Source organism: Rhineura floridana, chromosome 8 (assembly GCF_030035675.1).
Source record: "Rhineura floridana isolate rRhiFlo1 chromosome 8, rRhiFlo1.hap2, whole genome shotgun sequence".
Lineage (NCBI taxonomy): Eukaryota > Metazoa > Chordata > Lepidosauria > Squamata > Rhineuridae > Rhineura > Rhineura floridana.
The window spans coordinates 72,645,028-72,663,125 of record NC_084487.1 but is presented as its reverse complement, the minus strand read 5'-3'; the positions used below and the strand labels follow the sequence as shown (position 1 = coordinate 72,663,125).

At 38.8% G+C, this 18,098-nt stretch overlaps 1 protein-coding gene across 7 annotated transcripts in view; it reads left to right on the top strand.

Moving 5' to 3' along the window:
- CNOT2 (CCR4-NOT transcription complex subunit 2) overlaps window positions 1-18,098 on the top strand; it is a 73,722-nt gene that overhangs the window by 36,644 nt on the left and 18,980 nt on the right. For 4 of the 7 annotated variants that reach the window (XM_061639751.1, XM_061639752.1, XM_061639754.1 and 1 more), the window contains exons 2-5: window positions 1,191-1,260; window positions 8,610-8,732; window positions 11,282-11,348; window positions 17,419-17,566. In XM_061639751.1, coding sequence (XP_061495735.1) covers window positions 8,622-8,732; window positions 11,282-11,348; window positions 17,419-17,566 — 326 coding nt within the window. In that variant the 5' untranslated portion in view covers window positions 1,191-1,260; window positions 8,610-8,621. The remainder of the gene's footprint in view (window positions 1-1,190; window positions 1,261-8,609; window positions 8,733-11,281; window positions 11,349-17,418; window positions 17,567-18,098) is intronic. The other 3 variants (XM_061639750.1, XM_061639749.1, XM_061639755.1) reach the window with 1 other exon arrangement.

Below are 18,098 nucleotides of genomic sequence, written 5' to 3'. Positions count from 1 at the left end.
TGTAGTTTGGACATCATGCTGACCCAGATATCATATTTTGTTGCTCCACTTGCTAGAAGAGACAAGCGAAGCAGAACAATCTGTGTATTCATGGCAAACTATTCTCTTTGTCTTACCATGATGTGCAAACGGCCAGTAAAACTTATTGCTGGTAGGGACATGTAGGATACCTCCTTTCCCTTGTAACATCTAATTACCTTGAAATTTATTGCCACATGATTTAGTGATAGTCACTACCTTAATGCAGTTTCAAATGTCCTCATCTACTTGTGCTTCCTGCCAGAAAGCTTATGTTCTTTTTGGTTATCTAGATATAGGGATTAACATTTGGGTTCTTCTCCCCTGTGTCATGTGCACTGCTGTCATCCTGTACCAGCTGCCCCAGGGACATGTGGAGTTAGAATGCTAATGCTACATGTTGACTGCTTTTCCAAAATAGTACAACTGTTGCAAATAAATAAATAATGTGACTGGACCATCACACATGGGAGATGAGTTTGACCACTTCCTCTAATGCATGGAGTATTTTTATTTTTATTTAACAACATTTGTATTCCGCTTAACTGCAAATAAATATAATCTGAACTGGAGTTTAGATGTCTTTTATGAAGTGATATAACAAAAAGTATATGAGATTTTATTGGTGTTTGTTACCTATTACAGTAAAAATAAATAAATTGACATGTCTGTATTCATTATTAATATTTCACTGATTACCAGATGGTTACCAAAAACAAAACGCCAAACTAATAAAAAATAGAAAATTACCTTCTTCTATGCTGATGTTTGAGTTTTCTGTTGGCGCTTGGTTGGACACTGTTGGCAGACAGTGTTCTAGACTGGATGGACTTTTGACCTGATCCATCAATGCATTTGGTTGGTATGTTCTCAAAAATAAATAAGTAGCATTTAGACAGAGTAACTAATTTTGGATAGCTTTTTTTAACCCTGTAAAACTTGAATATTGGCAATATACTTTGCTATTAAATAATTAATTTATTGTTTATGTTGTACTGCATTTCATTTTTATTTTTAAATTAATGCCAGTGATCATGTTTTTGAAGATCCTTTTAGCCCTGTATATAACATTTAAAAGGCTTTTGACTTTATAGCAAAATGCAACCTATTGTGATTGCTTATGTTGTCAATTCATTCACATTTTCTAATAACATAATCTACTTCATTTGCAGGAAGTGTCCATCAAAGCTTGCTTGCTTCAACAGACACAAAAAAGTTAATGGGCAAAAGTACAGTTTTTAGGTAGGTAGATATTTTACTAGTGTGTGTGAGGTTTTCCTAGGAAAGATTTTATGGTAATGATTGCAAATAGATAATAAAACGAAGTATTTCACTGCTAAATAGTTGATACAGTCCAGGATGGTGTAGGTGCTTTTGCAATCTTTTTATTTTTTATTTTTTGAACTGTGCATACAGTGATGATAAAGAATTGTGTGTGTGTGTTTGTAAAATGAGTGTTTTTCTTATAAATACATTTTGGAATAATTGGGAGGAGAAAAACATGCTGAAAAGAAAATCTTGTTTCTAGGTTTAAAGCTTTTTTAAGGCAGTAGTATTTATAACATATTTCTGTTTTTAAACCGAGTTGGTAATATTTTATTTGCAGTGGTTGAATTGCAGTCTTAGTAAGTCATATTTATTGTGATTCTCCTTTGGTGTAATTTATTGTGATGTTTCCTTTGGTATAATTTGAAGTGTTTTTGTACATCGTTTTAAACAGTTTTGTCACTGGCATTTTCCCTGGCCCTTTGTTAAAAGGTAGTCTTATTTATTGTTTTTATTTTAATCTTAATATTAAAATGCTTATTAATTATTATTAATGAATACATCTGTATTTAACTGTGTATGGTCCTCCTAGTGTTATATAATCCCATATTTACAAAAAGCAAATCCAAAAGTTTAGGAGAGGTGTGCTGGTGCTAAACTTCTAAATTTATTTTTATCTTAATAAATAGCAGTTTTTAAATGTTGCCCAGTTCACTAAATGTGTGTGTCTTTATACAAAATGTGAAGGAAAAGCACTTAATGATACAGGTGAACGTTGACTCTGTTGATCTCCTTAAAAGGTGTTAGAATTTTGGAACACCTGAGACATGTTTCAAAGAATAAAGTTGCTTAGTCAGGCATCCCTTGAATATTTTTTTTGTGCCAACAGGCCTGTGCAGGTGTTTAAAATGCTTTTTGAGTAGCCAGTCATTTTAACGATTGATTTGTATTGTTTTAAATCCTTTTATGTTGCTGTACACTGCCCTGATGCTTTGCGAGTGGTCAGTATATAAATATTTTTATAAATAAACTGCATAAAATATTAAAAAAGAGGTAACCTTTTTTTCTTATGAATTTGACATTCTAACCCATTTTGGGATACTAAGACTATAGTCAGACTATGGTTTAGCACTCTGTTAACAAGCCTGGTGATTTCCTCCATCATGCATAATGAGACTGTAATTTGAGGCAAACTGTAATTTGCCTCAGTGTCTGCATGGGAAAATTATGGTGTTGTTTGAATGTTGGGGTTAACTAGGATTTAGGCACCAGGGTAAGGGTGGGAAACCTCTGGCCTGTTTGGCCCCAAGGCTATTTTTTCAAAACCATGGTCACCTGTCAATCAGATGTTGTCACTCTCATGGGCAGGTGGGTGATGTAAGCTGATGGGTAGGGGGGTGAGGTTCAATTCTTGGTTGGCTGTGCATGCCAGTTCCTCGCTGGGAACCTGCGCACATAGCCAAAGACAGCAGGATTTAACCCCTGCCCAGGAAGGTGTTTGGATTACAACATCTGCTAAAATGGAGGAAAAAGCCTTTGTTTTAGTAGGGGTTTTAATGCAAACTTCTTAGTGATCAGGAAGGGGTTGAAACTGCTGCTAAAACAAAGTTTCTTTCCTCCATTTCAGTGAGGTGTTTGAAAACTGGAAGTTATTGTGACATCAGGTGATGGGCAGATCTGATAAGGATCTAGCCTGTGGAGCCAAAGGTTCCCCACCCCTGCACCAGGGAATCACCATGTGCAACGGAGGAGCATGTGTGTGAGCTTTTTTTCGCCTCTTCGTGTACCCTAAAGCATGGTTCGGCATTGTGTCTAAAGATACAGTGCCTTGCAAAAGTAATCAGACCTCTGACCAATGTTCTCATATTACTGAATTACAAATGTTGTTCTGTATGATGTTTTACTTTGAAACACTGAAACTCAAAATCAGTTATTGTAAGGTGACATTGGTTTTATGTTGGGAAATGTTTGTAAGAAACATAAAAAACGGAAACATGTTGCTAACATAAGTATTCAACCCCCACACATTAATATTTGGTAGAGCCACCTTTCACTGCAGTAACAGCTTTAAGTCTTTTAGGGTAGGTATGTACCAGCTTTGCGCACAGTGTTGGAGGGATTTTGGCCCTTTCTTCTTGGCAGATTTGCTCCAGGTTGTTCAGGTTGGTTAGACGTCGCTTGTGGACGACAATTTTCAAATAGTGCCAAAGACTCTCACTGGGATTGAGATCAGGACTTTGACTGGGCCACTGTAGGACATTCACCTTTTTGTTCTTGAGCCACTCCAATGTTGCTTTGGCCTTGTGCTTGGGATCATTGTCCTGCTGAAACGTGAATTTCCTCCCAAGCTTCAGTTTTTTAATGGACTGAAGCAGGTTCTCTTGCAGCATTTCCCTGTATTTTGCTCCATCTGTTCTTCCTTCATTTTTAACAAATGCCCAGTCCCTGCTGATGAGAAGTATCCCCACAGCATGATGCTGCCACCACCATACTTTATTGTGGTGTGTCCTGGGGCATGGGCAGTGTTAGGTTTGCACCACACATAACGCTTTGAGGTTTGGCCAAAAAGCTCTATCTTGGTCTCATCTGACCAGAAAACCTTTTCCCACATCGCAGCTGGGGCACTCTCATGCTGTCTGGCAAATTCCAGACTCCTTTCAGATGGTATTTTTTGAGTCATGGCTTCTTTCTCGCCATCCTCCAATACAGGCCAGTGTTATGCAGAGCTCTTGGTAGGTTGTCTGGTGCACCATTTCTCCACTCCCAGCCATTGAAGTCTCTAGCTCCTTCCAATGATTGTTGGCCTCTCTGTGGCTTCTCTTGCAAGTCTCCATGTTTAAGCACTGAGTTTTGAGGGACAGCCATTTCTGGCAGTGCCTAAGGGGTGTGATGCAGCTTCCACTTCCTGGTTATTGATCCAACTGTGCTCATTAGGATAGCCAAATACTTGGATATTATTTTGTACCCTTTTCCTAATCTATGCATTTGTATTACATATCTCTCACTTCTGTAGAATGCTCTTGGTCTTCATTTTCCTTCAGATCCACAGCCTGACCAATGATCCTTCAACAGTGGGGTTTTTATTTTGACAGTGTGACAGCAACTTGAATGGCTCACAGGTGGAGGCCAAGGGTAAGGTAACTGTTTCCTCGATAGGGCAATTTCTTTCATCTGTGTAAACTGGATGATACTGGGAGCTTCCACAGCACAAGGGTTGAATATTTAAGCAAGTAACATGTTTTAGTTTTTTATGTTTCTTACAAACAATTCCCAACATAAAACCAATGTCACCTTACAATAATGGATTTTCAGTGTTTCAAAATAAAATATCATACAGAACAAAATTACAACATACCATTTGTAATTCAATAATATGAGAGTATTGGTCAGGGGTCTGATTACTTTTGCAAGGCACTGTAGCTTAAGTGTGCAGACATAGGTTTATTATATATATATATATATATACCTTGTTGAATTTTGGAAACTGCTGGAGTTGGGTAACACACTGATTGATGGGTAACTGCATATGCAGTTCGCACTGGTCCTGTATCTGGGACTGCACACATAAAGCCTTTCATAGAAAAGTACTGCTCAGATATTTGAAAGTTGGAGTGAGCAACTGGATTCAGTCCCCCTGCTTTCCCATCCCATTCCAGCCAAGCAGTTGAACAGCTGGATTTTAAGATTTTTGAAAGGTGCCTCCTTGTCTCTTTAGCTCTTTTGGGGAAGTGTCACTCCACGTGCCATCGGAATATTTCCTTATCCTATTGGCTTTTTTATAAGTAAGGTAGTTAGTTAGAGAACAAAGTTTTGATGAGAGAGGTCTCCATTGAAGGAAAAATATTTCAGATTCCTAAGAGTCTGCATCAGATTTTGAGGCCCATAGCCTGAGCAGACTTTTTTTTGAGGGGTGAGTGTGAGAATGCCAAAATTGATAGGTGACAGAAACTAGTGATAAGTTGTTTAGGAAACATTTTCTTCAGATTTTGTTCAGCCCTGTCTCCATGCTTAATGAGGCATGATTTAAATCAAATATCTTAAAACATGTGCCATATCATCTGTACCTTTAAAGTGATATTTAAAATTTGGATATAAATTTGCCTCTCCTGAAAAGCTTGTTATTCTTATACAATCTCTATTCTATAACTTCTCAAACAAGATACGAACTACTGGTGAACTGATGATACACTGCCAAGTCACGAGAGCTGCATAGCTGCTATACACAGCCACCTGGATACACATGTATGCTTATACTTGGCCAGTGCAAATCCTTTCTTTCCAACCATATTTGAATAGTGGAGAGTACTCAAGTTAAACTTGGGGATTCTTCACATTTCACAATTTCTTCCCTTGTGGAAGTGCACATGGAAGCAATTCTCATGATGAAAATAAAAATTATGAAAGTGCTTAAACCGTATTGGCTTGTGAGACCGGACTAGCTTTTACAAGAATTTCAGAAGTGGGTTCACATACCTTTTTTATAATTGTGAGTAGACTCCTGTATAAGTCATTACTCATTACTGATAAATTACTTATTTCAAAAGTTATGCTTGTGGTTATGCAGCTGTGGTTGGTGGTTGGAATAAAGGTGAAGAATGACTACTGTGTGGCTTCTTTGTTTTTGTGGAAGGACTGAAGATTTATAGTCCTATGAATTGTAGAAAATCTTAGATTTGAATCCTTTAAAAAAGTTATTTAAAAATATAGGAAAACTAGAAGACTAATTATCATTAGAGGAAGAAAGGTCTTTGATCTTTGAGACCAAGGTTAGGAAGGTAAAAATTTAGCCTAATGAAGATTCTTCAAAGAGAGCATATGCTCATGCAAAATACATGAAATGACAGAGCAATTCCCCCCACCCCAAAAATAAAAAATATATTATATACTTTCCTTTGGACAGAATATGGCAACTTCACCTAGGAGATAGAATGGACTGCCTTTGTTTCCATAGTTGATGCAGATGTGGAATAATTCCACAAATGCCCTTATATTGAAGTCAAAAGAAGTTAGAAGGGCACACAAACGCAATCCCTTGGGTTCTTGGATTTAAACCTTGTTCTAGAAGGGATGTCTTTGAACAGATGTTGAAGTAAAAAAAGTGGATAAAATGCAAATACAGTTTCTTAAGCTTTGTGGATGGAGATTTCCCTTAAGAGAAAACCCTCTGTGTGTGTGTCTTGATTGATGTCAGACTTTGGGTAAAGCAAAACCTAAGATTGGTCCAGTTTCTATTATTTAAAAGGTGTATGTATTCTTCGCTCTCTTTCAGGCAGAATGAAGTTACATAGTGACTGCCTTACAAAACAAGTTTTATAAATAATGGATTTTGATTTCTTGGGTCACTAACAGAGCAGTAAGCAACATTGATCCCAGTAGGATTTACTTCTGAGTAAACATGCATAGGATTGCACTGTAAACAGTCTGCAACCCCTTTACATTAATCTTTTGATTTACTATATAAATTTATCTTAGGAACAAAATCCAACATAAATCTGCTACACTTACTGAATTTTCTTGGCAATTTGTAACTGGTTGCATTTATTGATATCGTTATACATTTTTAATTTACAGCAGGGTTCATTTTGCCCATAACAGAAAATTTCTATTGGAGTATAAGATTTTTGTGCTGTCTAAAAAAACCCAGAATTGTCTTGAATTCCCACAGCTTTGTGTGTGTGTGGGAGAGGGGAGGAAGGGGAGGTGGAGACAATTAAAAATGAAAATTAAATGGCACATGTACCTGAAGTCAAGGAATATTCATATGCCTTGGTCCAGAAGTCTATATGAACATTTATGGGATTCCAAACATAATGTACGTAGGTAGGGGATGGGCACACATGATTCCCACTCACCCTCTCCTGCCATGTTAATATCTGAATAAGGTTAATAACTAACTATACAACATTCAGCCATGGGAATGGAACCTTGTGATGGTAGTGATATCCTTCCCGCAATCACAAGTATAGTGTTAGAAGGACGCTATACTCTCTCTGACATCATTGCATACAAGATTACCTCTGCTGTTCTTCATCCTTGCTAGAAGCAGCAGCTGCCATCAACAGTTTCTCCTCTCATCATTGCTTTGCTGAGCTAGACTGAAAGAGGAGATAATCCTGTAGCCTATTAAATACTGCATTCCATTGTATAGGTGATAATTGCATTCTCAGAAGTTTTGTGCAATGGGAGATGCTAATAGTGAAGCAAGACCACTCATTAAGTATATTGGGAGAGCCTGGGACATGCCTTGGTGTGAAATTAAAAATACGCAGTAACTTTTACTGAACTAAACATTAGTGGCTGAGTACAAAAGAAACTGGCCTAATAAGGGCATCACTTTTATATGATGTTTTTTCTCACTACCTGGGGTCTGTACTGCTACAGTACCACAAACATGCAGCCCTAATGGTAAAGAATTAAGAATGCTGTGACTAAGCAAAGATGTGAATGTATTTCAATTTCCATTGCCCATCAACAAACAGGTATAATAGTTGTCTGCTTCATGGGATTATTGTGAGGGCATACAGGCAGTAAAGTACTTTGTACACTGTTAGCAATACCAGGTAAATATTTAATTTCTTTTTTTTTAAAGTAGTGTATATAACAATAATTTAGGCTGCAATCCTATACTTGCTAGGGGTAATCCTTACTTGGGGGTAAGTCCCATTGAACCTCTAAGTAGGCATGTACAGATTGCATTGTTAAGCAACTACAGCTAAGGAATTTGGTTTGCATGCACACTGTAGAATTTTGTTTTCTGAGAAGCTGTACTGTATATAGTGCTGGGTTTACTCATTTCCCCATTTTGGGGAATTAGCAGTTCCCACATAAAAATTAGTGTATGATTTGGTTCAAATCTAATACTAAACTATGGTTTGTGTGTTTTCCTTCTTTGTCATGGCCATGAGAAGATTGGAAGCTTTCATTTCCATTTTCAGTTAACCGTGATTTATCATTTTGTCCAAAACCACAATGTTGTTAAACTTTACTATGCTTTAGAGAAACATGCCAGGATTGTAAACCCTAGTTTGAAGTTGGCTTGATTTCCCAAATGATAGATTTTGGTACAAGTAACTGTGGTTTGTTGAAAACAGGAATAAAAGTTAATGATGTCTTCCTCTTGGCTGCGCTAGAGGAGGAAAGGGAATCTCAGAGAGTTCACAAACCTGAGATTCTTCTGCATTACAGTAAACTATAGTTTAGCATATAGTTGGAATGATGGTGTGTTTCTTTTTTTAAGCATCTGTAAAGTGAGGAAAGGCTTTACTTTTATATTTCTTCAACAAATACCTGTATGCAGATATTAATGCCATATTCTTATGATCTAGGTGACAAACAGCATGTTTGGTGCTTCAAGAAAGAAGTTTGTAGAGGGAGTCGACACTGACTACCACGATGAAAACATGTACTACAGCCAGTCTTCGATGTTCCCTCATCGATCAGAAAAAGATGTAAGCTTTTATGAGCACTAAAATACATGATTTTGTAATCGGGGGAATGGAACTAAAAGTGCATCATTTTCATGGTTGTCGTATTTGCACTCTATCCAAAGGACTATGTATATTACAGTAAGATAAAAAATTTTGATTGGAATTAATTGGTTTGCATTACCATACATGCTGCACAGAGTGTGCATAAGTATACATTGATATCTCCACATACCCCAGATAGATTCGAAAGCTCAAGTCATTGTATAGATCTAACTATTAACTGTAAAAATTGACATTCATAGCTAGCATTAATGTGTTTAGTATCATCTGATTTCTGGGTACCAGGTTAATAATTATGTAAACTCATTTGCCTTTTCCAATGTGCATGTATTACTCAAGGTGGCTTATGGAGGTTAAAATCGCAATAAAATTGAAATATAAAAACAAAACATAACAAAGGCAGGCACAACAGATAAAACTTGAATAGAGAATTGGAAAATATTTTTTTATTAATATCAGCAAGTATTATATGTTTAGGTGCACATGTAGCCAAGTGTCTGAGCATTTTCCAGCTCTGCGTCTCTGTCACAGAGATCTGTGTGGTATGCTGCTTTACTCAGTGCATGCCTGTCAGCTAACTAGGAGCTATAAAATTGTTAAGTGGTCCTTGTACGAGACCTGAGTGCCTCTTGAAGCTGTTGCACAGGACCTGATGGAGATGGTCTTCCTCTGTCATTGAGAATATGATGTTTAGGGGTGTACTGCCCATAAATATGGAGGCCTCATTTTGCTGCCCAGGATCCCTGTGTCTGCCAGATATCTTATCTCTACCTTTGTAATGCAGTGTTTCTCTTGCTTGGGTTAGTCCAATAACTCCTTCATGTCCATATTTACTGACGAATTGCACTAAATGCAAATTAGGGATTACTCCAAACATTCCAGTATTCACTGTTTTGGATAGATAGAAATGCTGTTTATGTTCATGGAGCTTTTCATTGACATATGGCTATGTGTTCTTAATAAGTCCAGCCTAATTTTTTTGTGCACAATTTTTTTTTGCTAATCCCTGTGCCACACTTACTTACATATATTTGGCCTTTCTTGTTCATCAGTGTCCTGACAGAGGAAAAAAAAGACAATTCTCATTTCCACTTTTGAAAAAGCTTTTGTGCTTGGTTACTTGGAAGTGAATTACCCATAAGTGAGGAGTTTGCAGACAACAGGCTATTTTTCACCAAGGTGGCAAACCTGTTCTTGGGCTGTACCATTTTAGATTGTTGGTGGAGGATGGATCATGTGATTGAATTCTCCTCTGTTTAAAAAAAGAAATAAAACTGCACATGGAAGGCTAAACTAGAACACCCTGAGATATAGTTTTCTACGTAGAGAGATGTTTTATGTGTGTAGCAGCAGTCGATCATGTAAGCTTCCACCTGCAATCTAAAGAGGAACAGCCCAGACACCTCATTGAGAACTAGGTCAGTGATACTTAGTCTGATAATCTTTTGTTATGTTTGCATAACAAAGATAACATAATGTGTGTGTGCAGCAAATGTGCACTTTACTGCACATGTGTAATAAAACCACACAGAGATGTAACCATTTTTTCTGTTTAGAGGTTTTATTTTATTTATTATTTGATTTATATCCCACCCTTCCTCCCAGCAGGAGCCCAAGGCTTTAGGTTTTAAATAACCATCTTGGGCGTTAGGAATATATATGGCAATTCTTGAGTGTTAATCTATCATGTATAACTTCTCCGTACTGGATGTCATATTGAGAAACTTACCCTCTTGATTTTTTTAAAGTTGGGTTGAGCTTCATGTTCTGAATAGTTTATAATCATAATTTTTCTTTTGGTATTATTGTTTATCCAATGATTTCTAGAATCCAGAGCCTGTGTACTTTGCTTCTGTGCTCTTGGGCCCTTTCTAAATCCCTTTTCCTACTTGCAATCCCTTGTGTTGCCTTGAAAGCTTCTGAAGCTATCTCTCTCCTCCAGCTCATATTTTGTAGCTGTTTCGTGGGAGAAGGGCGCTTGGGAGCTTCTGTGCATAAACAAACGTGCTGCCTTTAGCTGTTTAGATCCTACCCACATGTTCTGTTATTGCAGCCACATGATTTAGTAATGGTCGCTATCTTGGTGGGCCTCCTTAAGCTCAGTTTCCTAAAACTGAATACCTGTATGCAGCTATGTATTTGTAACATTGCATTGTTAACATTAGTCCTAGTCAGGCAAAACTGGGTCTAAAATGGGGAGTGGGTATGCCACATCCTGATAGGTGTCAGTTCTTCCTCCTACCTATGGGTGTTGAAAACAAAGATCTGAAGGGAGATTGTAACTGTGTTCAACTAAACATGCTTAGAAGCCTCTTTTCAGTGAGGAACCCTGTATTATCACTTCTTCACATATTCATCTGAACACACATAGAACCCCTCCTTCAGACTTACGCACTCAGCACACAAAGGTTTGAAGGCAGCTAAAGCACACTGGGAGTTTGGGATTAGGTCTTGTGTACACACTCAGTTTACCTTATCTTATGCTTGACCAACTTTATTTTTCATTTTAGATGCTGGCATCACCATCAACATCAGGTCAGCTGTCTCAGTTTGGGGCAAGCTTATACGGGCAACAAAGTAAGAATTCTATTTGTTATAAAAACTCCTGTGTGTGCATACAAGTATTGTGAAACCATGCTGGTTTAATCTATTTTTTTCTTTGCCTACCAGTGTGATTTTAGCATTACCTTTAGCCTCTTTTTCTTTTCTGGAATATATTTGAAAATTACCTTTTTTAGTAGTTCTAGGAATTTCTCTTCAGCAAAAGAAAATTACAGAGTATCTTAACTTCCCACAACAAATGCTCCCTGTGATGCAGGTGTTCCTAGTACTTATTTTTTCATTGACCAGTTCTGAAATAATGTAGTCAAAATTGCTTTTATGATTAAATGTAAATGTACTGCCTTCAAGTCGATTCCAACTTATGGCGATCCTATGAATAGGGTTTTTATGGTAAGCGGTATTCAGAGGGGGGTTTACCATTGCCTTCACCCAGTGGCTGTGTGGGGATTTGAACCCTGGTCTCCCAGGTTGTAGTCCAGCACCTTAACCACTACACCACACTGGCTCTCACAACATCAGACTGACTATCAACATACTTTGTGTTTTTGAATGGTATGGAATCCTAAGATACCCTCTTTGCAAGGACTGCAAGAATGAAATGATAGCTTTTATGATTACTATCATTTCATTCTTGCAGTCCTCACAAAGAGGGTATCTTAGGAATCCACACCCTTCAAAAACACAAAGTATGTTGATAGTCAGCCTGATGTTTTCTTTTTCTCCTTACCATTTTATTTATTTATTTATTTATTACTAGTATTTATTAGTCACTTTTTTCAACAATAGAACTCAAAGCGACTTACAAAAAGGAACCAAGAACACAATAATTGAAGTAGCTTGCAACAAAAGCAATTACAAAACAATTTCAAGCAAAATAATACAACCATAATAGAAAAAATAACAAATAGCAATATTACAACAACACAAAAACTATTTCCACACTATAAATATAACATGACATTTTAACTTGTAGAAAAGCATGGTGGCATTTGTGGTAGAAATTCTCCCAAACCTGTGAAGATCAAGTAAGAGTGGTAGGCAGTAGGAATCTGGCTAGTCCATTCAGGTGGAAATGTTGGCACATGAAGTGGTAGCTCCTTGTGCTTCACAGAACAAAGGATAATCACAACCCTAGCAGCTGCATCTACCATCCCTGAACTGTTGGGGGCCTGAAGACTCAGACACACTTGGATGAATTGGTCCCCGTAGACAGGAATATTGGCAATGTTCCCTGCTCATTCAGGGAGATGGCTAGATGCATATCTTTTAAACTCTCTGCTAGAGCTCCCTGTTGCAAAACAAAACAAACATATGCACTGCCTTTTAATTGACTTGATATTGCATCAATTAATCAGTATTTTTTCCATATGAGGACTGCCATCAAGCGGCTTATAGCTCCACCTATCGTCCGAAGGCAAGAATGTTTTTGAAGTCAAGACTAGGGGCATCAGACCCCTCCCACTCTCCAGTTCATTCTTGCCTTCGTACCGAACAAGTTTGAAATTATTGATAGCGTAGCTTTGTTCGTGCCGCTTCGGCGTTTAGCCTACCCCAGGAGCCTCCTGCTGTGTCTCTTTTGGATTCAGTCCTTCTGCCCGTTGGGTTGCCACTTGCCCGGTTACTGCCGCGGCATTTTTTATTCGAGACGACCCCTTCCCAGCTTCCCTCTCCAAGAGCCTGCGGCTGCGGCTCTACCTCCTTTCAGAGCGGATCCTATTAGTTCGGCGGTTCTGCCTCTCCTGACTCGTTCCGTGGCTTTAAATAATCTCGCCACGACTGTCTATACTGGCTGCGGCTGCAGCTTGCTTTCCCTTTCCCCGTTACTGCCTCAACGGCTACGGGGTTTCACTGACCGTTTTCCTCACAGAGTCACCCCTACCCGGTTTGTAAAGCCGCGATTGCGTCTCAGCCCCGCGGCTTTAGAACGTGTTTCTGACCGTTCTCTCACATTTAATTCCTAGCTGGTGTCCCTCAGTGTCCGCCATTGCTCCTCCCTCGTCCCTCCGCTATTTTTGCTTGTGTTCTTCTCTCGTGGGCACCATTTTGTTTGCCCTTTTTGTTTCCCGCTCTTTCTGTTTAGATTATCAGTTCTAATAAAGGGGGTCTAGTTTACTAGGGCTGTGAATAGCAGAGCCAAAGGCTTCAGTCAGCTTCCACAGCGCAATCTTCCCTGGTGTGTGTGCTGCAGATAGGATCCTATACCCAGGCTCCTCTACTAAATCTATTACTGATGCTGCCTCGTACAACTATTTGATCCAGTCCATTCCTATCTGTGACTGTCTCATCAAGACTGCTTGAACTGTACATTCTGCCCCATCCGTGGCCGAGTACCAAGGCTGTTGCTACTATACGAAACCTATTTGAACTGTACATTCTGCCCCATCCATGGCTGTGTACCAAGGCTGTTTGAACAGTACATTCTGCCCCACTCGTGGCCGTGTACTAAGGCTGTTGATACTATACCAAACCTGTGTGAACTGTACATTCTGCCCCATCCGTGGCCGTGTACCTTGCCATCTGAGCCAGTGCATTCTGCCCCATCCGTGGCCGTGTACTGAGCCTGTTCGGGTCTGTACATTCTGCCCCACCCGTGGCCGTGTATTGAACCTCCTAGAAAATATATGATGGCGGAACAGCCAGCGACAACTCAGGCAACCAGGCCTAAACAATCTAAGGCGGCCAAGCATAAGCACACTAAAGTGGTTGCCAAAACTAAACATCTATCCAGCCACAGCTCAATCGAGCGAACTCGCTACGTCTCTGTTCCGCCTTCCAAGAGGACGGGCCAGGAACAGTTAACAAATTTAACCTGCTTGATGGCAGTCCTCATATGAAAATCACCCTTCAGGTGAGACCAATGGTCCATTTAGCGCTAATACATACATTGCAGAATTTTGAAAGTAACGATCTTAACCTGATTTGTTGAGTATACTTAATATGACAGGGGCTGGAAGAGGATGTCATTTTCAGTTTAGTTTCCCTCATCTTTTACACTAATAATATTGCATAAGAAGATATTACACAAATTAAGTTCACTATTTTTATTAAGTAGCACATTTATTTGTTGAGTGAAAATGGAACATGAAATGTCATTCTGAGGACATTCCTTCTTTTCAGAGTGTTCTTTAATATTATTTAGAGTCTTGTCCCTGAAGTGGTACTTTACAGGAAAAAAACCCCAAAAGGAAATCAGACCCAACAACAACCCTCAAAAGGGCAAACTACAAGTCGAGATAAATAATATTTATCATATACAAAACTCCAAGTTATGCAAATATTTGGGAATCAATAAAATACATTTTATGCTGGTGAAGATTAAAAACAAACAACCTATAAGCCACTCCAAAATAAATATATACCAATTGCTTCATGTAAAACAACAATTGTTTGCTCTTAGGCAAGTCAATATGAATAGCTTTCTTCATAACACACATTCATATAAAACTGATAACGGTACGTATTTAGACTCTTCTGATCTTCCCCAGTGATCTTTTATAATTTTATTAGTCCCAGTTTGCATATTGCACATGAAAAATGTTACCATACTTTTAAACCAATCTGCTAGTGACAAATCAGTGGTATCAATACATTACCCTTAACAAGGGCAAAGTAGTCCAAAATGTGGGGCTTATATATTAACATGCATGGGTGAAACAAGACAAAAACACAAATCGCTGTTTAACACACAAACATACAGTCAGTTTCTTTGTTATACCTCAGAGTGTCTTGGTTTTCAGAATATAGATACACTATTCTCGCAGAGGTTTGTGGTATAGCAGAGGTACTTTGGTGTTCACCCTGAACAGAACTTAAGTCATCCCCATTGTGTCCATATTCACAAAAGTGTTGAACAAGAGGGAAAAAAGCCTTGACTACACCTTGTGGTTAGCAAAGAATGAGATTAAGTATGAGTCCAAGTTTAGATGACACACTAAGCCAGACCTTGACTTTGCTGGGTGCAGGAGTAAAAAAGACTGGGGATGAGCAAAGCACCTGTAAGCTCCTCTCCAGGAGCCTGCACATTTGTGCGGTCCTAGTAAGCCATAGTTTGGTTTACTGTAGCATGTAAACCAGGGTATTGTCTGGTAAGCTGGCATAGAATGTTAGTCATAGATACTTAGAGGCTATATTGGGATGCCATAGCTTAGCTATCATGACAGGAATAAGCCTAGTTTCCTTGGGCATTCATGTGCTCCCCCCCTCTTTTGGCGTTGTTGCAAGGTAGTTGGAAGTTTTTGTGACAGCAGGAGAGACTCAGATTAGCCCTCTTACTCTCTTCCTTGCACAGCTGCCTTTTAAAGTAGACCAGCTGTGCTTCTCAAATTACCTGATAGAGCTGCCACCATTTCCTACACCCCTTTTTCCCAGACAGGAAGAATGGGGAGGGGGCAATTTAGTATGAGATCCTAGGACCCTGGACCTATGCCTCCTGCTTTTCTAGTTGACACTTCTGTAATTTATTATGGGGCTAAAAACAGCACTCAACTCTCACTCTATCATTCCCAGCAATCAGAAGAGTGGTTGTCTGCTTTTCTTTAACAGAAATCCTTTTACCTGGTAGCAGGAATCCCAAGCGTCCTAGGCACGTTGGGAGGGGGGAGGTCTGATTACCCTGAAAGTTTGGTAACCAAGCACACAAACCTGCCTGTCCAATTTGTATCACATTTATTAAGAATAAAGAAGGCAAAGGGGAAGGAGCAACAGGAACAAGCAGAAGAAAATAGACTGAGCTACAGAAGCACCATTTTATCTGATCCTAAGCTGCTACTTACAATTCGTCTTGTGGTCTCTTTGTATGTAAAGCTGTTTGGATGGTCAGTTGCCAGCTTTCCTAATGGGTAGTGAGGGATGGACTCTGGGGTGGGCAAACCTGAGACAAAGACTGCATAACACAGCCTAGTTTTAAAGGGCACTCACCCCATGGGTTTGAATGGCAGCTGCCAGTCAGTGGCCAGTCAGATCGCAAGTCACCTCTCACAGGTAAGGGGAGGCGGACACCAGTCGGGTTGTGAAGGTTGCTAGACACTCCCTAGGGTTCTGAAGAAACTGGGTCTATTGGTGTTAATTGATTCCCCTTTTCCTGTGGGTTTGGATTCCAGGTAGGAGTTATGTGCTGGCTCTACTAGGCAAAGTGGAAGGGCAAGAGACCAGATTTTTGTCACTGCTTTCATTTTTGCTTTTGATTAAACACAATTTGCTGTGTTGCCTGAATCCAACAAACTATGGTTAATCTTGGCCTGTTTTAAAAACAAAAAAACTATAGTTAACTTCATACCCATTTAATGAAGCTGGCTTGTTTCATTAAACCATAGTTAAGATTGACTACAGTTTAGGGTTAAGATGTAATGCCAACTGTGGTTACTTCAAATTGGAAGCAAAAGCTTCTGATGTCATGGCTATGCCAAGCAATGGGAGCATGCAAGCCTGGGCCGGAGGCTAGGTTTGTACCTGACATAACACAACCTGAATACAGCCAGTAAAGCATCAATGTAAATGCCATAGCAGTCCACCAGTACTGAAAATGAAGAGTTTTGGTATACTCTTAAAAATATCATCACGACTTTTTAAAAGAAACTGAACAATTTCAGTTCCTGAAATTTCTTTTGAGCCAATCATTGGTTAGGAGGCTTATGATGTCCTTCATATTTAAAATTTGTTTTAGCAAAGATTCTGCTAGAAAATGTCATTTAAAAAAGGTTAGTTTTATTAATAAAAGGTATGAAAGCTTTAGAGAAAATTCTCTTTTGGTATTTTATCAATTTTTTTTACCTGCTGTTCAGTGTAGGTTTCCAGGGTGGGTCACAACAACGCAAAATACCCTATTAAAACAGTTCAATACAAATTAATACATAGATTTCCAAAATCAAGTCCCCTTTCCTTGATTTATTCACTAAAGTATAGTTTGCAAACTGTATCCATTACATTTAGATCTCATTTCATAAAAAGATAGCCTTTTCAAAAACAAAAAACAAAAAACCTGGCATTTTTGGCTGTCAAATCAGAATGAATCCCTATCTTCAGAAAAACCATACCTTCCTTCCTTAATTCTGTATGTTGCCACCACTCTGACTTTTTTTCCCAATAGGTGCACTAGGCCTTCCAATGAGGGGAATGAGCAACAATACCCCTCAGTTAAATCGCAGCTTATCACAAGGCACTCAGTTACCGAGCCACGTAACGCCAACAACAGGGGTACCAACAATGTCACTTCACACGCCTCCATCTCCAAGCAGGTATTTATTGACAGCAAATATGCAGGGACTCATAAAATACATTGAATATATTTTACTTTACATTATTTTGCATTCCAGATACTTTAAAAATAAATTTTAATTTTCTAGTTTACTGCTTGTAAACTAGGGTTACTGGAGAAAAGCTTGCAGTGAAATACTGATTCCTGCCTATGGAAAATAATATTCACATTCTGATGTGCAACATTGCTTAAATAGTATATGTTATACACAACAGTTCAAGGCGATATCTTAAGAGCACTGTTATTAGTTATACAGATGTCAAGTGGTTTAACTATGATTTGCTAATGTCCTGCATTTGGTCTCACAAACCCAGTCCTGTTTTCTAAAGTCTATGTAGCTTTCATCAAATGTCCTAAACTTGATCACTAATACCCTTTAAGAAAGAAACATCTTATAGAGCTGGGAAGACCTATGTGGGAAAGAAACTTTGGGAGCGTCTGCCAGGCAAGGTAGATGGGACAGAATTAGATGGGACGTTGGTGTTGCTTGGTATGAGGTTGTTTTTTATATG